The sequence below is a fragment of the Ptiloglossa arizonensis genome, chromosome 4 (assembly GCF_051014685.1).
Source record: "Ptiloglossa arizonensis isolate GNS036 chromosome 4, iyPtiAriz1_principal, whole genome shotgun sequence".
Taxonomy (NCBI): Eukaryota; Metazoa; Arthropoda; class Insecta; order Hymenoptera; family Colletidae; genus Ptiloglossa; species Ptiloglossa arizonensis.
Genome location: NC_135051.1, coordinates 8355094 through 8380286, shown reverse-complemented (window position 1 = coordinate 8380286; position 25193 = coordinate 8355094). Strand labels below are relative to the sequence as shown.

The 25193-nt window shown below is 41.6% G+C and overlaps 1 protein-coding gene across 5 annotated transcripts in view; it reads right to left on the bottom strand.

The window, feature by feature from the left end:
* The window catches only part of Mura (ring finger protein murashka), a 48049-nt gene extending 23730 nt beyond the window's left edge, over nt 1-24319 (bottom strand). For 3 of the 5 annotated variants that reach the window (XR_012991629.1, XM_076308278.1, XM_076308281.1), the window contains exon 1: nt 24022-24319. Coding sequence is in view for 1 of the 5 variants with exons in the window: in XM_076308282.1 (XP_076164397.1) it covers nt 18648-18679 (32 nt within the window). In the remaining 4 variants the exon portion in view is untranslated. Of the gene's footprint in view, nt 1-18647; nt 18904-24021 lie in introns of those variants that run through there. The other 2 variants (XM_076308280.1, XM_076308282.1) reach the window with 1 other exon arrangement.
* Nucleotides 24320-25193: the final 874 nt, after the last annotated feature.

Here is a 25193-nt window from a genome sequence, read left to right as displayed (position 1 = left end):
GGATCCCCGTGCGCATGATACTCGACCCTGAGAATTCCCAGAAAGAAAAAAAAAAGAAGAAAGACACGGCGAATTTCGACCTAGCAAGGATCTCCGCGTGCACGATACTCGACCCTGGGAATTCCAAAAAAAAAAAGAAAAAAGACCGGCGGATTTCGACTATTTGGGCCTGAGACTAATCCATGTCCTCTCCCCTTAAAACATTGGAACCGAACTCGTGGGGACAATCGCCAATAGGTTGACGAGAATATTCATCATCATCGGGTCCTCTTTTTCTCCCAGGAAATCCATGGTCACGTCGGTTGCACGCTTGCCTCGAGTAGACGCTAAGAGCCGCGTTTGCAAGTAAATACTCTCAGAGGGGTTTTCTTCGTAGGAGTGTGAATCGTGATCAACGACTCGAACCGTTTTTATACTTGGATAATCGAAAAATTATTCAACGGTCGTCCGCGAGTCGAAGCTTTACAATTTGGACCGAGTGACGATTTTGCGCGCGAGCGAACCTTGAATAACGTTCAATGGTAATTTTTTCGATTGCATCGGGTGAAAGAGTGGCTTAAAGCGATTGAAATAAAAATTGAACGATCTTTGGAATTTTTTTGAGAGAGAATCAACTTTAAAGGTAGTGTACACTTACGTTTTGAGAAGTAACAGGAATTTTTCGAGCACAAATTCGCTCCAGGTTCTACATCGTTGTACACAGGCGTGTAAAAAAGAATTCGTTTTCCGGGTCAAAGTGATAACTCTCCGGCTGGTTATCGGAGACAAGAAAATGGAGGTGATTCTTAACCTGGAGCGTGAGACATTAGGTTGTTCGGAAGGACATTTCGTTTCTTTTTGGTGAAAATTAAACACGATTGCACGAACACGAGTGTATAAACATTTTATTAAATGTATAAACAATTGTATGAACAGAGTGTATAAACATTTTATCAAATTATATATTCTCCAGTTTGGAAAACGAAATTAATTTCCGAACAAGCCAATATTTTGTCGAGATGGATTGTTTGAATCTGAAAATGAAAATATTACACCATTTTGAGAGAAAGTGTAAAAATTTAGGAGTTTTGTCACAGGTGAAGGGAAACTTCACAAATATCGAAAATGGAACTGTTTTGTTAACAGTTTGGGGGGTAGCTAGGGGTATAATACATAAATTTTGTAATAGTTGCATTGTTAATTGATTAAGAGTGTTATTTTTCCACTTTCTTAATTAAAAAAAAAAAAATAAAATACTTTTTCTCAGAACTATCTTGAAAGAAAGTGTAGAAATTTAGGAGTTTTGCCACAGGTGAAGGGAAACTTCACAAATATCGAAAATGGAACTGTTTTGTTAACAGTTTGGGGGGTAGCTAGGGGTATAGTACATAAATTTTGTAATAGTTGCATTATTAATTGATTAAAAGTGTTATTTTGCCAGTTTCTTAATTAAAAGAAAAAATAAAATACTTTTTCTCAGAACTAATCAGTCCTCTTAGAGTCTCAGCTACAGTTTATCGTGGATAGATTAACCCTCGTTCGTGGTGTCTGTCGGTGGAAACACAACGCAGACGGATACGTATGAACGACACTCTGTCAGCTGTGCGTTTATGTAAATTTTTCAACGAACATCAGTGGAACCGTATCGAAAGCAACCGGGACACTCACGGCTGAACGGAGTCTCGGTGCCAGGTGAACACGCCATATGACACAAGGCGATAAGAGTATTTGACGAAAAGATAGCCAACGATTTCGTTATTACCCTCGTAATAGTTGTTGTTGTTCGATTGACAATGGACTGCTGAATGAAACGAAATACGAATATATTTGAAACGTTATCGTTACGAAATAACATTATTCAGAATACGTGCAAGATGAACTAGATCAGGTGGATCGGAGAATGTTTCGAAAAGAGAATTCAATAGTCTACGGTATCTCGATAAATTGTAGAAGTTCAAAAATCATGTGTTAAAATATTTCTCAAAAGAAAAAGAGAATTCAGCAGTCTATATTTTTTTTCTTTGACAAATATTTTAATATAAGACGATCGTACTATGTTTCTGGCGGATCATCCTGTATAGACGCGAGGGTACAGGATCTCTCCTGTACGTCCGAGGATTTTCACGGAGTGAAAGGACACCGTGTGGATTCGTATGTATCATCTTTCCTCATTTTTCTCTCATCGAGAACGTGGACTTGTGGCTGTCCACGTGCATTTAAAGATTAATTTATGTATTGCACAGAGCAAAGCAACGTACTTCACTTTTATTCCATAATTGGTATATAGTACGAACGTCTAGGAAACCATTTTTTTATAAACGTCTCAATTTTAATCCAAGGGTTGAAAAAAGTGATCCAGGAACAAGCCTTGCGATTAATAGTTCGAAGGATCACCCTTTTTTGAGAATCGGAGACAGAAAAGAAGATTGGCGGGAAAAGTTTAAAATTTGAAATAAAATACTATTGAGAGACTAATAGAGAACGAGACTCCAAAGGCGATAAGTCGACGAATTGTAGTTTAAAAATCATATGTTAAGATATTTGTCAAAAAAAAAAAAAAAAATAAACAAACAGAATTCAGCAGTCTACGTTTTCTTTTTTTTTGACAAATATATTAACATGTGATTTTCGAACTTGGACAATTCATAGAGAGAGCTTCCAACAGTGTATCTCATTGCCCTATTCTCGATCCTAATGTATAGTTCCATGCCCTTTGCACATACTTTCGATATTATTCGAAAGTGGTCAATTTTGAACCGGTACCGACATTTACTCCGCACTTACTTTTTTCAAAGCGAATTTTTCACAAAATTTACTTTCAAAATTCTCCAATCACGCTTCGAGACGATCACGCTAAATTTTTCACGCGTTTCCAATTTCTTTTTTTTTTTTAAATAAATCCCCCATTCGCCCTCCAAGAGGATCATCGCAAACCCGTGAAATCGCACGGTAGAATTTGGTGCGTGCGATACCTACACGTTCGTCGCGCTATCCGGCAAGAAGCACTCTAAGAACGTACACAGTAGTATTTCCCGCCGTATCAACGAGACAGAGACATTTATTTCCTTGGGCGAAGATAATGCGGTGCACATGCACGAGGTGCACCATATGCCGTGTATATTCGCCGTGTCCATCGCGCTGTATATCATTAAGAGCGGTAAGGCAAGAAGCAAAGTAGCCTAACAGGTGCCGTTAAATACCGTTTAACGGCTGATACGTCCCTTTGTTGGTACCAGACGCAAATAAAACAACAACGTCCGCAACATTGTCGCAATATCGACGTATCTATTTATTTTCCCCGACGTGTTTCGACGATGGACAAACGTGACGCGATTTTCCACGAAATTATCCTGTTCGGGGCACGCGAGCGGCCCGCGCGATACATCTCGGCGTAAATGATCGAAAAAGTTCATTGCAAGAATGTACGTATTATTGCAGAACGTACGAACGCACGCGTGTGCGCAAACACCGAGTGGGAGACAACGCGAGAGAGTCCCCCGGATGATGACGATGTGGCGTGGTCGTGCTCGCGAGAAAACCCGTTTACCTTTAAACTCCTTCGTTCGTGGTAGCGGCTCTCTCGAGAAAACGTCGAACGCAAAAAACCATAGCCGACGACAAGGACGAAGGAGACTCGAAGGCGGACCCCGTGAAACGCGTGCACCGTTCCGAGACAATAATGTGATCAAAAGCTGGCCCAAACCGGGTCACCAAGACGATCTCCACCGGCAGAAGTTTAATAATCCCATCATCGAGTCGCGAACGACTGTTCCATCGTACGCGGGTGTCGGTTTTCCACTGGCACAGTTAGCGAGAAACCTACCAATAACCTAGATGAGCCAAGGAAACTTCCAACGTGGTGAATACAGGCGTTGGACACTTTTTCGACTTACCGATAGCTTCCACGGCTGTTCAGGAGTGTTTTCTTCTGTAGAGTATGGTCCAGGTTGTGGTCGTAAGAGTAGGTGCCTATCAATAGCGCGTATAACGCGTCCAGGGGAACCAAGAGTTACACTACGTAGTTTGGGGGGATATTTTTCAAATAAGAAGTTTCCAGATGACGGTTACAGAGAGTAAAGTTCCGCAGGCAGTTCGCCTGTTTGTCATCGAACTTGGAGAGAATGAACGTATCAACGGTCCAGGTAATACAAGAATTCTGACCTCGATTCCATGAAACGTATCGCGGATCGTAGATATTTCGACTGTTGGATCTAGAAAGAGTTTACGTAGCAGTTCCTGAGATTGGTGATGCGTCGATGGTACCAAGTAGGTCGAGAGACTTTCAAATCTGATTTTGCAGGGTGTGTTTCACCTGTCGTCCGATTTTTGAGTATCGAACCCGAGATGAACCAATCGACAATTCAAGTAACCTGGACGATTCTCAAATTTGATTCCGTAGAAGACCTGACGCCAAAGTTTCGAACACCAGACACCCAAAACGAACCTATAGATAGGTTTAACCTTATCCAATGTAACAACCTATCGATAGGTTTAACCTTATCCAAGGTAACAATCTATCCAGGTTGGTTCTGCGGAGTATACATCGCACTTGACCTCCAGTTTTCGAACACTGGACCCGCCCAACGTTTCACGGACGACGAGTCTACGAGATCGAAATAGAGAGTACGGTCTCTCCGATCGTAGCAGCCGGTTCTCTAACGTCTCCTGTGGTAACGGAGACGCGGAAGAGTCGAAGATCTCGTAGGAAACTCGTTAATTCAGTGCGCCGAAGTCGAGCCGTGCTCGCGTTGGACCAGTCCAGTACCGTACGATCTAGATCGGGACAAGTCCCGTGAGCGGGTTACGTGGCGGTACGAAACACCGTGGTAGATTCCCGTGGACAAGCGCAGGGGCATAAAACTGGACCTACACGCGGGGCCACAAAGGCACGAATTTATGCCGGTCGAGGAGGCAGCAGCTGCGTTTTCGATTTTGCAACAGCTGGTGCCCCCGTGTCTCACGGACGTGGTCGCAGACTTTCGTCGTCCACTCGACCAACCCTTAAAAGGCCGGGTACGACAAAAGGCGGTCCCTAGGGCGACGACGACGACGACGACGACGATGGGTCGGGACCCTGCGTCAGGTTCTCTCTCTCTTTCTCCCTCTCTCGTGTGCGACGAAAATGCTTCGGTTCCCTTCGAATCCTCTAGGAATCGCCAGCTCGAGAGAACTCGAAGGAGCCTCAGTCTCTATCGATCGAGGCCGCTTCGTATCACGAAACTGGCTGGCACCCCGGAGAGTGTGTGCGAGCGAGCGAAGGAGAGAGAGTGAGAGAGTGAGTGAGTGAGTGAGCGAGTGAAAGAGAGAGAGAGAGAGAGAGAGAGAGAGAGAGAGAGAGAGAGAATGAGTGAGTGAGAGTGAGAGAGTGAGAGAAATGAGTGAGTGAGTGAGTAAGAGAAATGAGTGAGTGAGTGAGTGAGGTGAGTGAGAGAGAGAGAGAAAAGGAAGAGAAGACGACGCAAACGGAGAGAAATTTCAACTTCAGTCTTCAAAGAATGTACCGGTCGTAGCAGGGCTCTTCCGTTTTCACCGTCAAATTCACCGTCCATGGTTGATTATTATTGCGATTCGAGGCTTCACGGATTGGCCAACCTGGTCTTTTCCTTTTACGTACGCTTGTGCCAAGTGTAAAATGGAACTTACGGATTGTGCAAGAACGATCGGGACCATGTTACAAGTTGCCGCATCTGGTGGCGCATCAAATGCATGTGCGCCAGGGCCAATCGGAGGCGAAATTAACGAAATAAAAGAATGATTTTTTACTCATCGCCGACCAACCGAAAACCCGTTCTCGAACTCTTTCTCCAATAATATCGCTGTAGCACTGGCGTTTACTATATCTTACTAGCGTATTTTTCAACTATATCGGGATCGTAGCAAATATCGACACACGATTAATTCGATATATAGGCCATTGTATATAGGGGATTGTATAGGCCATCGCGTGGTAATTGTATTAAAAAATTATTTTACTGATCTTCGATGAACCAATCCCTACTTCCGAACCTTTCCCAATAGTATCGTTAAAGGATTGTATTTTTATATCTAATTAGCGAATTTTTCAAATATATAGGGTTCGTATCGAACAACGATACGTGACTCTAATTCAATGTCAGCTTTGGACTATTACTTCTATCTACAATTTAGTCAGAAAAATTTAGTCAGCAAAAAAAAAAAAGAATTCATTTTGGTAGTATTCGATGTTATTAAGTCACAATGTAACCTCCCCCCCCCCCCCCCCCCGTTTCCCGAAACGAACAAGGAGAGTTCGTTCCAATCTGTTTCACGGTATTCCTTCACTTTTCGGGCGAAGATAACGCAACGATATTCCGTGCGTGCGAGAAAGAGAACGATTACACCACGTGGATGGTTAACTAGCAACTTTAGAAGGAACGGGAACACTTTAAAATATCCAAGTCGATCCAAGCTTCGAGGATACGTTTCCTCGTGGACTAGAAAACGCAACGAGCTTGCGACAATCGTTTGTACGCGATTAATGATATACAATTGAACCAGGATGTAACCGGTACCGAGACATAAATTACGACTAATTTGATATATAGGTTATCGTGTGATAAATGTAATAAAAAGTGATCTTTATTTCTTTATCAATTAGCGTACATGTAAACGACGAATTGAGAAAACGTGGTGTTATTCGATGGTTTTCATCTCCGACCGAGACCACTGTTCTCCGATTATTACTAATTTCCGCTTTCGAGCGACAAACTTATCTATTAGCAATTTATCTTTGCGTATTTCTCGTTACATTTTCGCGAGAATATTATCGTTAGATCGACGTGGTTTTCCCAATGAAAATGAGTTCCAAATACAATCACGTTCGAACTACATTTAATTTTATTTTACATAGTTGCTAGAATTTCAAAAATAATTTGCGAAACGCGCGATTGAAACTGATCCGAATGTGATCGTTTTCGTACTCGTTTTCATCGGGAAAACCTCACCGATTTATCGATAATATTCTCGCAAACATACGATGAAAAATATTTTTAAACGTACACACGAGACTAATAATCGTTTCATTTCTTCACGAATCGAGGGTCTATCATCAGAGGACCCTTTGATAGGGCTATCACAAAGATTCCGACAATTGTATACATTGTTTTCAGGACACATTGTATAACGTATCGTGCTCCCTATGCACAATTATATTAGATTATTCGGGGAGTCATTTCATTTTTTTTTTTTTTTGGTGAAAATGAAACACGATTTCTTTAGAGCGTACAAACGTTTTATTAAATTATAGATTCTCCATTTTGGAAAACGAAATTACTTTCCGAACGAGTCAATATTTTGTCGAGATGGATTGTTTGAATCCGAAAATGAAAATATTACAGCATCTTGAAAGAAAGTGTACAAATTTAGGAGTTTTTCCAGCGGTAAAGGAAAACTTCACAATTAACGAAAATGGAACTGCTGTGTTAACATTTTGGGGAGTGGTTAGGGAAACTTCACAAATATCGAAAATGGAACTGCTTTGGTAACAGTTTGGGGAGTAGTTGGGGGTATAGTACATCAATTTTCTAACAGTTGCATTGTTCGTCGATTAAAAGTGTTATTTTGCCACTTTCTTAATAAAAAATAAATAAATAAATAAATAAATAAATAAATAAAATAAAATACTTTTTTGCAAAACTATCTTGAAAGAAAGTGTACAAATTTAGGAGTTTTACCAGCGGTGAAGGGAAATTCACAATTATCGAGAATGGAACTGCTTTGGTAACAGTTTGGGTTGTGATTAGGGAAACTTCACAAATATCGAAAATGGAACAGCTTTAGTAACAGTTTGGGGAGTGGTTAGAGGCATAGTACATAAATTTTGTAATAGTTGCATTGTTCATCGATTAAAAGTATTATTTTGCCACTTTCTTAATCAAAAAATAAAAAAATAAAATAAAATACTTTTTCTCAAAACTATCTTGAAAGAAAGTGTACAAATTTAGAAGTTTTGCCACAGGTGAAGGGAAACTTCACAGATATCGAAAATGGACTGCTTTGTTAACATTTTGGGGTATATAGTAGTACCTAAATTTCGTAACAGTTGCATTTTTCGTTAGGCCTTTAATCAAGCCTCGCGTATTAAACACTAATAACCTCCTCCTCCTCCTCCTCCTCGTGCACGTATCGTTAAATTTCCGATTTAAAGAGCCCGCTCTGCCAAGCCTGAAAACACCGTAAGAAACGAAGAACGTCGTCATTACGTTCCGATGACGATCAAAAAATAAAATGCTCTCGTTCACGATGTAAACAATTATTCAAAGACAGTTTCCCCGCTTCACCCTGTACGCACCATTCCTCCGCCCTGCGCAGTGGGGGGAGCCACTGACGAGATTAACGGCGACGTCTTAATTTATGCGGCGCGCAGTATAACAGGTACACTTAGCCCTGCTAAACTGGACCTACTGGTTTGACGAAACGAACGAACCGGACCGTGGTAACAATCCGGAAACGGCGGCCAGTTCTCGCTTATAAGTATGGTACGTGTCAGTGCATTGCGTCCGCGTTTGTTTACGAGGAAAAAACTTGCGCGTATTGCGCAGCGATCACTGCTCGTTTCTTACGGGAAATGTCCGGCAAGTGTCTGCGTTCGATTGTCCTGAAACTTTGGAAAGCGTTCTATGACAAAGGATACGTATTTTTTTTTTATTTAACGGTGAAGTTCAAGGAGAGAAACCACCCTTGAAAATTTCACTCTTTTGATAGTAAAGCATTGAAAATTTTCATTAAGAAGTTCAGAGAGAATTCACCGATCTTGTTAGTCACACGATGACTAACACGTGTCGGATGAGTCCTTACGCGCGAGCTTTGCTTTAAAAAGTCATTCGTTCCGTTTAGAGCTCGCTCTGCGCAGAAACCTAATTTTTTCGAGGAGAGAAATCACCCTCGAAAATTTTACTCTTTCGATAGTAACGTATCGAAAATAAAAATTTCAGAGAAAATTCACCGATCTTGTTAGTCACACGATGACTAACGAGTCCTTACGCGCGACCTTTGCTTTAAGAAATCACTCGTTCTGTTTAGAGCTCTGCGCAGAAACCTAACTTTTTCGAGGAGAGAAACCACCCTCGAAAATTTCACTCTTTCGATATTAACGCATCGAAGATATTCATTAAGAAGTTCAGAAAGAATTCACCGATCTTGTTAGTCACACGATGACTAACGAGTCCTTACGCGCGAGCTTTACTTTAGGAAGTCACTCGTTCCTACTCAACCGCGATTCCACGCACTTTAAGCCTCTCTTCCGTTTAGGGCTCGCTCTACGCAGAAACCTAACTCTTTCGACGATCGCGTGCACCGTTGCACGCTATATACGAAGAATATATGCCGTGATACGATCTGAAGGGAATCAAAAAATAGATCGAAAATGCGCAATTGCATTTTTCCACGAGGAATTTCCTTTCTCAGAAAATCGACGCGGAATCGTACGCGGAGCGCGCGAATAAATCTTCGAAGTTGATTGTCTCGAAAACGGTGGTTCGTACGAAAAAATTGTGTTTCGTGTTTTTAATCCAGTTTTTCGAAAGAAATCGATTTCTCGATTATCTCGAAAACGGTGGTTCGTATGAAAAAATTCTGTTTTGTGTTTTTAATCCAGTTTTTCGAAAGGAATCGATTTCACGTGATCGTTTTTTTTTTTCTTTTATTCTTTTCTACATTTCGTTCACGATTCTTCCCTCTGGAAGAGGGATGCTTTTTGAAAACTCACGAAGAACAATGACTCTACGATTATCGACCAAGGTCGCTTTTGTATCGCTATTATATCGATCGTCGATTCGACTAAGGAGGAATATTGTTCGTTCGTCGCGATGAGAATTTCACGAGCGATATTTTCAATCGTCAACGGTTTACCAAGCACGCTTCGCGACGGATTTTTACATTTCGATCGAGCACACGGCCAGCGATCCGCGCTCCAAGTTCCGTTGAAACGAAGTTTTTAACTCCGAGGTAAAAATACACGGTCAGATAACTGGCTTTCCGGAGTTAGAATCTCCCAGGAGCTAGCTCCGAGGTAGCCACGCGTTTCCCTGTGCAAGAGGAACGCGCGATACGCGGATCTCCGCGTACCCCGTGCATCTCCATTCGTTCGTCCTTTGAGCATACGTGAGTTGCACGCTCGAAGTTGGCGCAAAACAAACCGAGAAACAAAAACGATATCATCCTGCCATCGAAGCAAAGCTTTCGCTAGCACACCCGCACGATTCACTTGTTAAATCTTGGAATACATCGAATATCGAGGTTAGCTTGATAACAGCGTATTATTGTATTATTTTCTCACATCATTCTCCGGGTTTGAAAAGACTTGTTATTATTTAATTCAAATTAGGATCGAATTACGGTATTCGTTCCATGTACTCGAGTTAAAGGGGAACACCAAGTGTCTGCACCTCTGGACAATTCTCTAACATTTTTCGCGTACATCTCTAATCATAATTACGTGAAATAAATTGTGGAATGAATTCAGCGTGGAGTATTGAAAAATACACGAACAACGAAATGTTTGATAAAAATTAAATAAATCCCCAGTGGTTAATTTTCTATTTCACTGTTCGATACAAAAAATCCGTTTCGACTATCAACTCGTCCCGAATCCTTCGAACGAATAAAAACCTACCCACTCCCGGTGCAGGCCTAATTCCTCAATAAAAGCAGTTAACGAACCCCCCATTAATCTCACTCCTGAGCGTCTTCACCGAATTCCTCGAGCATTCATCAAATACGATTCCAAGCCATAACCTCGAAGCGCGCTGTACGCACACCCGCATATCCATCACAAAGAACTACAAATTTCCAAGGGCTGCGACTCGAAGGGTACGAGAGTTTTACCAGTCGTTTTTCCCTTTCCCCCACCACACGACGTTTTTCTTCACGAAACTGATGTAGGACTTGGGTGAGAGAGAGAGAGAGTGAGAGAGAGAGAGAGAGAGAGAGAGAGAGAGAGAGAGAGAGAGAGAGAGAGAGGCGCGTGAGTGTATGGGCGCGTGCGCGCGTTTGCGCGCGCGCACATGAGGGAGGCGGCGGAGTGGGGGAAAGGGATAGAGAACACCGCTGCCCGTATGCATCAGTGTACCCGCATGCCGCAACAGCGAATTACAGAGCGAGAGGGGACAGACGAACGGACAGAGAGAGAGACAGAGATGAGCACGTTTCCCTCGCTCGTATAATGATAGATATTGTGGCCAGAGCCCTCGAGGGAGGCTTGTCCTCTCCCTTTCGTGGGTCTGAGCGCGACAACAATCGTTCCAGGTAGGCGCTGAAGGTTTCCAGAAAGGTTTCCGTGGCGACCCGCGTGCAGCCTTTTCACCTGGTGTTCGTTCGTGCACCTTCCTCCTTCGTTCGTCGTCGAGCCGCGAGTGCACTCACGGTGGCGGAGCTATTCATAAATCCGTTCCGAACTTTCTACGTTGCTTTCCAACGAGCAAGCCGAGCCTTTCGGTATGATCGACTACTTACGATTCCGCGACGAGCGCGTGCTTCGTGCGTTTTCGAACCTCGTGCTTACCCGTCCCCCCTCCCCACCCTTTTTGCGCCACGGTCGGGGACAGTCGCGGGGACATCGTGAAGAACAGGTCCGGGAAATACCAACGCCGGGCGAGGATTTTCGGGCCATAAAACGTTTCACCTTGGACACGGTTATTCGTGGGATCGATGGAACCGTTCTCTGAGGGTACCGTGGTCATTACGAGTTCGAAAAATTGCATCGTTGTAATGTTTACAACGCTCGAGAGTTCTAAACTTTGAAAGTGGCAAGCGTAAGGCTACTATTACTTACTCTCCCCCCCCCCCCATATTTTATGAAAAATACATTCGTGTAATTTTACTGCGTCTAAATGGATTTAACATAATTTCAAAAGTATGTATATGTAATTATATAAGACATGCATATGTAATTATATAAGATACGTATATGTAATTATATAAGATACGTATATGTAATTATATAAGATACGTGCATGTATCTTTTCGTAAATGTAAATTAAAAATCGACGTATACGTAAAATGCAGTTTTCTTCGATGCACGGTATACAACTGCAGTGATCGACGTTGAAAATCGGCGCTGTGTAACGATAAACGTTTTCCCGTGCGTTAATAAAGTTATCTCAAAGAAACGATTTTGTTTTCGAAACTTCGAACGGTAGACGCGAATCAACAACAATCGAAATTGACATCTTGGACTCCAACGCTTCGTGGCCTGTTCTCTCGGTTTTGTACACTTCACTTTTCGAGTGCACCGTGCCGTTCAAATTTAGAGCAGATACAGGCGCTCCAGGCTTCTGATAATTCGCATTGACGCGATCAGAAAAGGCGACCTGGTAATCGAACGTGAAGGCTGATAGCTGGTTGCACTGCGACATTTTATCGCGTTATTGACGAACGTCGCGGTATCATATCGCAGCAGAGAAGCGTTGATGCAGACACTTCTTGCGGTGTATAGATTGCAAGGAACACATAATGTTAATGTTTGCGTGTGGGTATACAAGGTGGACCGTTTAAAAAGAATCACCTAAACGTTTCGAAAGATTTCAAGGTCGCATGTAAATATTTTTTTTTGCACTATGTATTTCTCTTGTTACTTTTCTTTATGCACTTTCTTTGTGTACTTTAATATTTTCTTTAGGTACTAGAATATTTTTTGTATGTACTTTAATATTTTCTTTATGTACTAGAGTATTTTCTTTATGTACTAGAGTATTTTCTTTATGTACTAGAGTATTTTCTTTATGTACTAGAATATTTTCTTTGGGTACTAGAATATTTTCTTTGGGTACTTTAGAATTTTGCATGTGTACTTTAGAATTTTCTTTGTGTACTTTAGAATTTTCTTTATGTACTTTAGAATTTTCTTTGTGTACTTTAGAATTTTCTTTGTGTACTTTAGAATTTTCTTTGTGTACTAGAGTATTTTCTTTATGTACTTTAGAATTTTCTTTGTGTACTTTAGAATTTTCTTTATGTACTTTAGAATTTTCTTTATATACTTTAGAATATTCTTTACGTACTTTAGAATTTTCATTGTGTACTTTAGTACTTTAGTACTTTTTTTTGTAGAATTCTCAATGTCACCCATACCTAACTCTTGAAGAAAATCTTTTTTTCAACGCATACGCACTCGTCGAAAACATTCGAATTAAATACGAAATACTTTTTACGGATAATTTTCCCTATACGAACACTACACGTTATCGATATACAATTGTGCTTCGATCTTTGCTCAACCGCGACACAGAAACACCGAACGGAATTGCGTGCAATCGCGGGCAGCAATACATATTCAAAAAGAGAAATTGCAGATCGGGGGTAATAATCCATGAATTTTGATATGCCTCAATGCAAGGCACGGGAACGTCTGATATAAATAATTGTATCGCCGATCGGCGAAATGAGCCCGTGAATGACGCCCAATGTCCCGACGCGAGTGCATAAAAATATATTGCAACCGACAGTGAACTTCGAGAAGCGTTGCGTACACTTTTTACAAGTGTAAACTGTTCCCTTTTACAAATAAAACGCCTGCTTATTTTTTACCGTGACGTATCGACAAAAACCGATCGCGTGAGATCTGATGACAATTGAAAAGACTGGTTTGTTTCCATATCGATGCGAACGTTCCAAACTGTGAAGACTCGTGCATTAATACGTGCATTAATATGCATCCGAACGCATCGACAATTTCGATTTTCAATCATCGCAAAGGATCAAGACCCTCCCAAAAATTCAACGACACCGTGTCTCTTTGCAACATTAAAATAACGTCGTTGTATAAATTAATTTTATTCCTTCCAAAAAGGAAATGATTACTAAACATTGCTGATTTTCTTTCAGAATACCACGTTTTATTTGTTATTTAAATTTACTGCGAGTATGATACACACAGGTCTGAAAACGTTACAAAAAATTGAATTCCTTGGTCGGTGCAAAATAAAAGCGAAATTTTTCAGAAACAAACAAAGCTCCGTACCGTAACAAGGGTTTCGTGCGTGTTACTTTTGTAACATTTATAATTTAACGTAACACTTTGCGCAGTTTTCAATGCAACCGAGAAAAGTGCACACGCGTGACTTTAAAATCAATTTCCTCGAAACGAAGCTTCCTACGAAATAAGTTTACTCTCCGTAATTTTTTTATAAAAAATAAGAATCATCCCCTGCATGGTTGTTTACCTAGCCCTTGTAAATTATATTTTCGGAGTAAATTAAAAAAAGAAAAAAAAAAAAAAAAAGAACAATATCTTTGAGCCATTGGATGAAACAAAGGAATTAAAATTGATCGATAAGTTATCGACAATCGTTAAGAATGCTTCAAGAGTAAGTTTCTGGTATAGGGTGCGTCATTGATAACACCATTTTGTTATAACGCGTACACGAGTGCAGCCGTCTCTCTTCAAATGTGCAAATAGCTTCGAATCCGTTATCATAGTACCACCGTCAGCGTAGACGTCATCGGAAAGATTAATAACCACGATACAGCTGAACATCGTACATGCAAGAGGCTACGAACTGGAACTGTTCAAGTAGTTGGAACATGGCGACCGACTACTCGAATGTTTCGAGTAGTTGGAAAATGGCAGCTGGTTGTTCACGTTCACAAATCCCGAACATCAGTGTGTTGTGCACTGAAAAATACCCCGCCCATACCGGCTCACAATTCTTGTATCTCAGCGTAAGAAATTATTATACCGTGAAAAAGCATAATCGGTGTCTGAGAACAGGGTAACAGGGGTTAAATCGCGTTGTTTAAATTTTCAATACCACCTTAATAGGGTATCTGTTATAGTAACAGGGTAACACCCTTGATTTCTTGCTAAAATACACGGACCGTATTTTTTAACCAAAAGGAAGAACCAAACTAGAGTATTTTCTTTATATACTAGAGTATTTCCTTTATGTACTTTAGTATTTTCTTTATGTACTTTAGTATTTTCTTTATGTACTTTAGTGTTTTCTTAAAATTCTATTCTAAAATTTGTATTTAGATTTTGTACAAAAAAATTTGCCAATAAGAGCATATTTCTCATTCTTTTACGCGATGGATTCAAATGCTCGAGCCGACTGTGTGAACGAGGCGAAAGTGAGTGATTGTTGTCCACTCGTAAGAGTTAACAAAACGTACAACGGTACATGCTTTTAAAAATATGTACCGTAATATCAGTACCTTCAAAATAAATACTTTCAAAATAAGTGTGATAAATATTCGTGTATAAAATAAATCCGATATCCTCGGACAATATTTATTCGGTTACACGGCCAAAAGAAACCAGCGCCGTCCACGGAGCGAAGAAAACGCTTACCTCGTAAGGCCCCGAGCGGGCCGCGTGCTATTGTGCCGCCGCGACGGATGAGACCCAAGGGTCTGCTGACTTGGTCGCTCGAACGGTCGAGGTTCTCGGTACGATGGGACGGAACGAGTTCCGTACGGCTCGAATTTCGAACAACTCGAGTATTTCGAGTATGTCGCTACCATGAGCGCGTCATTTTCACGGATGAATCGCTTGTAAAACGAAAATAAACGGCGCGGTGTGTACCGCGTCGGTCCTCTCTCTGTCATCGTCCAACGACCGTGTTCAAGGAAATTCCTTGGCTTCGAAAGGGACACGACCGAAAAGAGACGGAAAAAGTAGTCGGGTGGGGCGAGTGGAGGGGGGAGTTAAGTCCGGACTAGGTCGGAACGTCGTTTAATGACGGCTAACGTGCACCGACGGCTACGGAGAGGTCCGAGACATCCTTCCAACTAAGGATACATGAACCGTAGGTACCGTTCCCTGGATGGGCGATGTCCACACTTCCTGAAAAACCCCAGGTGGACCTGCCGCCTTTCTTCGGCTACCACCTGCCCGTCCCTCGCAACAAGCCGTTCTCGTCGGCGTACGCCGCTTTCCGTGGAAGATATTCTCAGGCAAGCTGACCAACCGCCTCGTTTCGAAACAAGAATGCGTGAGCTGTAATTCCATGTCGATCGATAAAGAAAACGCTTTTGTTTCCCCTCGCGTTTTCTAACCGGAACGAACAGACGAACTGTTGGTACGTGGCTTCGGTACGGATCTAATGAAATAACGACGATAACCGCCGTGAACGTAATTCCGAGACACCGTTGCGATACACCGGGGATCGTTAACGGGCTGTCCTGACGAAAATACGTTTCGAACGAACTCCTTGGTAACGAGTTCGTACACGTATTCGCGATCGCGTGGAAATTACTTTTATAATTATTGATTCGTATCTTTACGGATACGTACGGTAACAGACGAACGAAATTTAACGATTTTCGAGAATATTTCAAACACTTTGTTCTACAAACAAGACAATTCGCGCGATAGTAACAGTACACTGAGTGTGTGCGTGACAGATGCAAAATGATAATTAAAGTTTCGAGCTGCATTTGATTTTTTTAATCGGATATTAGCCCCATTCTAGAAAAATTGGCGAGGATTTTCGAGACATTCCGTATTACCACGGAGAGAGATTCGTTAGACACCTGTGATCTTAATACGTACAAGGAATAACTAATTTGGTGAATAATTATTGCTAAATCGAAGTTGGTCTGTGGATCCTTATTCTCACCTCGTAGAAGAAACTGTTTCGTAAGCAATCATGAGCGTTAATGTAATCGTATTGTATGCTAAAGGCTGCTTATCCGTAAATAGAAACGAATAAATCGACGAAAGCTAATTTTAAAGGGAAAATATGAATTTTTTTTTAAATATTTTATCGCGGAGATGATCGGACGAGACGCGATAAAATTCGAATAATGTTTCAGTCGCCACGAGTAACTTTGTAAACGTTGGTAACCCCATCTAAAATAGATAACCTCTAATTTCGTTCACCCGTAGAACGTACAAGAGCAAAGAAAGAAATACGATTACTAATTTTAGTATTTAATTATTTCGATCGATGTAATATATTCTACAACGAAACGATATTGTAGCAGAATTCCGAGCTGAATATTGCCCGTAAATCATCCGAGCTCATTTACTATACAATAGAACGAGAAGGGAACAGCGGTGCTGAAAAATTCTATGTTCGCGAACGTGACGACGCGTGAAATAGAAGAAGAAGAAGAAATGTTACGAGGAAGAAAGAGAGGCACATTGTTTATCGCGACAGTATCGCATTTCTCTCGGCGGATGGCCGGATGGGCGAACCATGGATCGACAGTAGAATCCTTCTGACAAAGGAAAGAAGGAGAAACTACGGAAAGAAGACCAGAGAGAAAAAACGAACAGGACACACAGTACGTTATATGCACACCTTGCGTCTCGCTGTACATACGTTTCGAACCTATAGACCTCTGTGTGCCAAAAATTATACTACTAACTCTTTGTACTTTCCAACAATGGTCGTTGTATTAAATGTTTTCTCGAACAATCAGGACCAGTTTGTGTTGCGCGTATACCCTTCACCAAAGACGAAAATACAGCTCGATTACGAGTTAATGTTTCACGAAGCAGTTTCAGAGATGACAGAAATATCAGCGCAAGAATATACCTGGTAACCTTTTCAGTCGGTGTCAGTCGGTCACGCAAACAATGGGTTTGATTCCGTACTTCATTTTGATAGAAATAAGAACGACGCAATAGCGAGCACACGCTGAAGTTATTCTTCAAACGGAACGAGTTTTGTATCAGGACTATCTTCACTTCGGTACGATGTATATATCGGGTCAACCAGGCATTGACTAAAATTTAAATCGCGCTATCTGACAGAACCGCGAATATTTATTGAGATTTCTCACGCACCGTTCGATCGCGTCCAAGTTCATTCGCAACACTACAATGATCGGTGATAATACTAACGATCATGTTCGGACGAAAAAAAAGTATAACACAAACTCGAACTACTCTAAATACTACTCGGATAACAAAGCTACTTGAAGTGCTACTCCAATAATCGATCTATAGATTTCTATATACCGACGTACTGATTTATCATAACAAACTTGAGAAACTTCACTTAACTCGTGACTTGTAAGTCTTCGACAAACTTATAGGGAATTTATCTTTACTGCGAGTAACTTTATTTGCGAGGAGGAAAATAAACGGATGTATCACATGCGACGTCTGTAAAGGTGGCTTTACATACGGTGTATCTTTCGAATCGACACTTCTTCGTAACGAGAAGCAAAAAACCTTGAAGAATCGACGAAACACTAGCTGGGTAAATATTGTCGGTGAAAAATACGTGTCAGTTCCCGTACAAAGTATCGTGCAACTATCGATAGAAGTTCGTACGAGACTTTTCCTAGCGAAAAGGTCTGCCTATTCGCGAGGTTCGAACGCGTGACGAGCATGAGTCGAGAGAAGCATTGACGTAGCGAAACAGAGTCGAGCGAAATGATCAACGGATAACACGGAAAAGGAGAATGCGTACTGACAGCAAAGTACCTATTAGATTATAAGTCGATATTTATTGTTTGTAGTATTGTTTCGAACTTGTATGGAAAGAAAAGTATATATCCGGTGTACATTCCGCGAGATATGAAATGCCCGCCGGAGGGCGTATCGATTCGGACAAAACATCCATGGCAAAGTGTACCGTTCTCGAAACACGTTCTAGCAAACTAGACGAAGGTTCGTGTTTTTCTACTCCGATAACGTTTAAAGTTACACATAGTTGACTGTCGTTGTAAGAAGTACGACATAACGAAGTTTTTCCTACCGTATGGGGTAACACTCCCGCGTCGCTGTCATGCTTCGATGTCACACCGTTTCTGTGTGCGAGCGGTTGAAAGCAGAGGCCACGATGATAGTATCAGACGCACGTATACACTGTGGCACCGTAGAAGGCACACGCATGTACGCACGCACGCGCGCACAGACACATACACACACGCGCGCGTACGTGACAACCACCACCACGCGGTAGACACGAAGCATACAACCCAACCCGTTGGCGGCGCGCGACAGACTGAAACGAAACGCGGCTCGCTACACTGGAAGGGGAGGTAGCCGTCTGGTGGGGGTGAAGTGTCACTGGTGGGGGGAGACCCGTCGCAAGGATGTACGATGCGACAACGGTGCCCAGTGCTTACTCCTTCGGCTACGATATGGTCGATAAGTGCTCTGTCGACATGGGTCGATAAGATTTAACGTTAGTCTTGCCTTTTTTGTGCTTAACTATCTATGTTTGCGAATGAGCAAGATTGTAATACGAAACACTAACGAAGGGGTGCCATTCGATTTACTATGTTTGAAGATTCTGAGAACAAATTGCTAGAACGTTGCATTGTAAAATAGTTTTAGTAAAAACTCTTATGGAAATGCAATTTTTATTCGCACTTTTAAACCACGATTATTGTCAATATTACGATTATAAATCTCAAGCATTGTTTGTAATTTGTTGCGAATATGGAGCACTCCGATGTAAGGTTCTTTTCGTACGATTAAACTCGATCGAGAATCGATGAAGATATTGTAAAAAAGGTAAAAAATAGTTATCAAACCGTTAAGCCCTTGTAACGTCCGCTTGTCTAGCAATGTACTGTCTTTGTTTTCTTCGTTCAGTGTAATATCATTTTTAATGAAAGAGAAAATTTTCAAAGCGTTTCGAATTCATTCTACGTAACCTATGTTCTCTCCTATAGTATGATGTTATCGATTGATACTAAACGTAAAAGTACTACAACAATGCCAATGTGTAAGTAATTTTAATGTAGTACTATACACCTCTTATGTATTAACCTACTTTGAAGGAGAATCATATCTTTTGATGCAAGCTCATTACGCGATTTGTTTAAAAATATGTATTTGTCAGTCGTAACCACGAAGTTGCTCTGTACTGTACATCCCTGGGTCCTACAGGGTTTAATATCGTGAAGGGTAGCCGAGAGGAAGGAAGATAGGGGCGACCCTAAAGCAAGGGAGTGCTGATGCTAAAGCCACGAGCATGAAGGGACCTTCAAATAAAAAAAGGTAGGACCTACTGAGTGAACGAACGAACGAGCAAGGGCGAGAGAGAATCCGGTCCCTCTTCTTTCGAGACCAGGGAAAGGCCGCACCCACGCTGTTCTTCAAGATCATACTGGGTCCCCGCTGGCACAGCCCTGGGCGAGTAAGTAAACATACTAAAGTTCTGGTACTTCGATGTGGAACGAAGCATTTTCCACGAGGTTGGATACCCTCATGAAGCACAAACGGTCACTTGTATATACGTAAAAACAAACCTTCCAGTCGAGCCACTGTGACAAAACGAAACCGATAATCTAAGCACGTAAGGTTAGAATTGTATAGACGCGTAAACAGTAACCATCGAAATTCGACAATAGTTTACTTTTCAAGATGCGAGACAAGTTTCAATTCCGTTGAATCACGCGACGAGCGCATAAAGGGACGAATGAAACTTATACGGGTCTGATCATTGTTACTCCGATCACACGACGCTTGCACAATATCGCCGAAGTTGCGCTACGTTTTGCCGAGCGACACCTTCGCCTTTAAAGTGAATTTGTGTCGCCCGGCCGCAATGACGTATTACAACAATACACGAATGTAAGACAATCAGAATGCACATACTTGGCCAGCGAGTTGATCACTTTGGTCAAGCCAAAGTCAACACGTGGCAACACCGCGCTACAGCTGTCATACGCGTCACGCATCGAGTCAAAGCTCAACTTATTCTACATAAGTGTTTTATAAGAGCCGCCGGATTCTGTCCCTCTTTGTACGGCGATACGAACCGTTGGAACTGACGCCGACACGACTGCACACCACCAAATATTGTTCCTGGTAAAAACTATTTCCGAGTTAAAGGACAATGTTGCGTGGTCAGAGCATTACTACTTGGGACGTCCTCAGCGTTAACTCGTAGCATTCTCATGCTATCCACTTCCCTCTCCCGAAATCCCAGACGGGAAAGTGAGTTTCGGAACATGATTGTTAATTTTACGTAACGTACGACTTGCCTGCTTGCTAGGAACAAGTTTCCCCTTCAGCTTTTACCCAGATCTCCGCTCGATACCGGACTCGAATTTTCTCTCAGTTTCCCAATCCCGGTACCGGTAGATAAAAAATAAAAAAAAGTAAAAAGAACGATGGAAAAGCTATAACACATACGGTTCTCCACATTTTCGTTCGGTCGAAACGAGTCGCGGCAACTGCTTCGACGCACTTTCGAAAAACAAACCGATATTTATCTGCACAGCTATGTTAACTTTACAGCACGAGGAAGAGGGGACGATGCGAACAAAGAGACGTAGTGACAGTGAAAGAGAGGATAGAAGGATAGGGTTAGTCTGTATCAACTGTGCACCCTTATCAATTGGAAAATTGGTGTGTGCAGTGGGAGCGGAAGAGGAGGGGACTCGACTACGTTGGATGCTGGAGGGGAAAGAGCGATTAGGTTTACGCGCCTGCCAGGGACGTATATGTCGAAGGGTTAGGGGTGGCAAGAGGGCGAATGGGTGGATATTCCGAAGAAAGAGTATCGAGTTCGGATGTAATTTTCCAGTTTTGAAACCTTCGTTGAGCTCATCGGACCAGAGAATCCTCTAAAGTCAGAAATTGTTTTAACGATCCTGCATTGTCTATGCACCCTCGCGAATTAGAAATTTCAGCCGGTCGACCGGAGAGCTCTGGTGGCGAGGAGGGTGCTCGTACAAAAGCCAGGGGCGTAACCAAGGAATAGAAGGGAGCCTTTGTGTGCACGTTGAGAAAACCAAGAACGAGCAAGTGAATCAGCCGAAGAGGACAGGAGAGGGATGGGGGCTAAGCGAAGGAGCGAAGGAGGAAGAACGATAAGGCGCTTAGGGCGCATGCGTCACTCGTCGTGGGCGTCGGGAATGTGTTGACACGAGAACCCGAGAGAACGTTGTGGCTCTAATGCCACGACGCCCGTGTTATCGTCGATGTGGTTCCCACACTGCGGGTCCGCCCCGTTCTAGCAAAATCTGGGTCTCTTTCCTTTCATCCTAGAGATGAAATTGTGTCTGACGTTGCCGATAGTCGAACCAACTTTATCGGGCTTGAAAATATCGCGCAGGACGCGAGTCGAGCGAGCAGTTGGAAGGTGAAACACAACGTATTTTTTTCGAAATTGTACTGTTTAGGTTAAATCGTACTCGCGCACATTGAGTCCGCCAATCGCAGTTCGCGCTTGGTAAAATATTGTCAAGCCTCGAACGAATAACGTCAACCAATGCTCTGGGTCCTCTGGTCGTAATTTCTAATTTAACTCTTCTCAGCTACGTCGTTGCCGAGGCCCTATTTTTCATGAAACTTTTATCCGATGCTTAAAGGCTCTATAATCCACGGGGTTGGGTTCGAATATATAGAGAATGGGCGCTCCGTCGGAACAAATGGTGTGCTCGCTGCGCAGTAAACTTATATTCGGCTATATTCTGCGAAGGTAAACACAAAGATGTTCGTATAATTAAATTATCGTCACTTCCGCGATGTGTCCGAGTACATGATAATGTACTAACGGTAAAATAATCTATAATAAGATTCAGTTTATTCGACATGCTGTTAAAAGTTTAGCAACTCTATATCTATATATTATGTTCAAATATTCCTTACTGTTCGATGAAAAATTGAATGCTTATAGGATAGTATTAAGAATGCAAAAATTATAGCTGCACATAAAAAATTTCAGTTTCCATTACGCTGTGGCATATGAACTTTTATGCATGAGCAGGACCCTCTACAACCACTTTTGAAAAATTCTATGCATTTATAAGTACAGGCTTTATAGAGCAATAAGGAGATCGTGGTTGTTGAATAGTAAACAACGTGTTTTCTATTTGGGGGCCCGAAGGAACTTTTAACCTGGCTTAATTTGTAAACACACTATTTACGAAGCAACAAAATCTATATATGTTTTAATTGTCCAATACGTATAACTGACACAATTCCCTTTTAAAATGAAACAAATAAAATACGCGTTATCTACATAAAATAACTCCATTTCATGACAGAGTTTGGTTACAACCACAAATTAATTAAAAATGCATTTACACCTTTATTGTGTATACACACAGACAGACAAAACCCACGATTAATAAACGTGACAAGCATCAATTGAGGGAAGCATCGAAAAATTATTGCATACTGGCTGAAGCTACAAAGTTTCACTATCTATAGCTATGGAGAACTATTAGTGTTACTTTCTATGTATATACATAAAGACTAAACACATAATCGATTGCATGTCACATGCGTTTAAATTTAAAGGATCAACAGCGTCCAATTAAAAATCTGAAACATTATACTATAAATGACTGCAATAAATATATCCGTTAAATTAATTGAAATACTTTCGTTTCGAACAATGCGCTCGTCGCTTATTTCGTCGCGTATTGTCGGCAATAAAGTGTACCCATCGAGTACAACGTACCTCGGTTATATTGCACAAACACTACGAAAGAGCGAAGCCCGAAAACAGTTTCAGAAGAAGGCTTTGCCACGTAAACGTATTGCTTTCACGAATATGCGAACGTACGTAATCATTCGACATGTAAACAAAACTTGTGCCACTTGTATGCGCGCGCGCGCGCGTGTCGTATGATAGAAAGACCTCGGTAAGAACGAGATAAAGGAAAAAGTACGGAGGGGAAAAGTGAACTACAAATTGCAGAAAAATCGTAAACGTACGACACAGGTGCATCGGTGCGATCGACATACATGAATCTTTCTTGTGCATCTAAGGGATTTCATCACGCGACTGTACATCCTCTGTTTGCGAAGGACACTTATCAAAAAATCGAAGGTGGAATACCACAATGAAAGCCAAATACGAACCGAGCGGACAAAGAAAGATGAGCAAAATGCATATTGAATGGTGGGAGATAGAAAAGAAGAAAGAAAGAAAACGGAAAAAGGGTGGGAGCAGGAAGTTTTTCAGGTGCGGGTAAAGGGAGGGGGCTAAAAATTTCAAGTTCAGTCACCAGAAAAAACGCGTTTGGGAAGCTATGTAAAAGCGATGGATGAGTGTTGGAGACAACACACTGTTAGGGTGAAATAAAGACAGGGTCGAGCGAGCGAGAGAGATAGAGATAGAGAGACAGCGCGCGTCCAAATTTCGGAGGGAAAACTCCTACCTTTTACTGGGATAATCTGGGATTTTCAGAGTGATGTCATAGCAGAGTACGTTGGTTGCGCTAGGCGAAACCGACGGTCGGCGATGGCCGTGCAGATCACCACTGAGAACACTGAGGTCGCTCCATGTCTCTCACTCGACCCAAGTCACGACCCCGCCCATTATGGGCCTACTGATATTCTCGAGGTCGTATGTTAAACCATAAACCACCAAATACGTTCATATATCTGATTAATATCGCCCGTAAACTACCAAAGATATCGTCTAATATTCCGCGTAGCGGTATCTACGTCGCAAGATTATCAGCGTTCTTGGGCACTGACGTGAAAGCCTCTCACGAACTTCCTATATTTCGCCGTAGTTTAATGGCGGCACCACTTGCTTGCATCGCAATAATCACGTTGTTTTCCACCGATATCGACGGAGAAAAATGTCGGACGAGTACAATTTTCTTTTTACCTTTTTACGAAAAATATTCTTGTTTTATTTATGCCTGTTTATTTAGTACAACAAATGACCAAATTCGACAAATTCCTGCAAATATCGTATCTATAAACGAGTCTCTTTATTTTTCTTAGTGCTTAAACGCTACCACTTTGTGCGAAGTGGCCGCATCACACGTATGCACGTATAGCTTAACGAGTTTAAAAAAATCACCACGGTGGGAAAATGGTAGGCAAGTCGCTTTTCTCATTATTTCTAGCTACATAGACTACTTCTCTTTCAAGTCTTATGCGTATTTTATGACTCATATTACGATGAATCTCTAGATTATAAATTTCTTAAGTATTTTTAGCTTCGCAATATTCGAAGTATTGTGCAACTAATTCGTGACAACAAATTATTCTTTTGCTTTAAGCAATATAAGGTATGAAACGTTGATTTTTAAAGAATTGGACAAAATGATTATTTAATATCTTGGAAATCGATTGAACTAAAAGATCGATAGCTTGCAATAAATAATTTTCAAACATCGATCCCGGATACTATAACATTTACAAAATTAAAAAGCTGTTGGATGATGTACAGTAGAAAAATAGGGAAATAATATGAAATTGTGTTTCTTATTCCTGACGTATCTACTTTATATATATTCATGTACATGCACACATATATACTCTGTAATTGCCCTTTGAGAGGAATATAGCACGTCAAACGCATTTTTTCTTCACG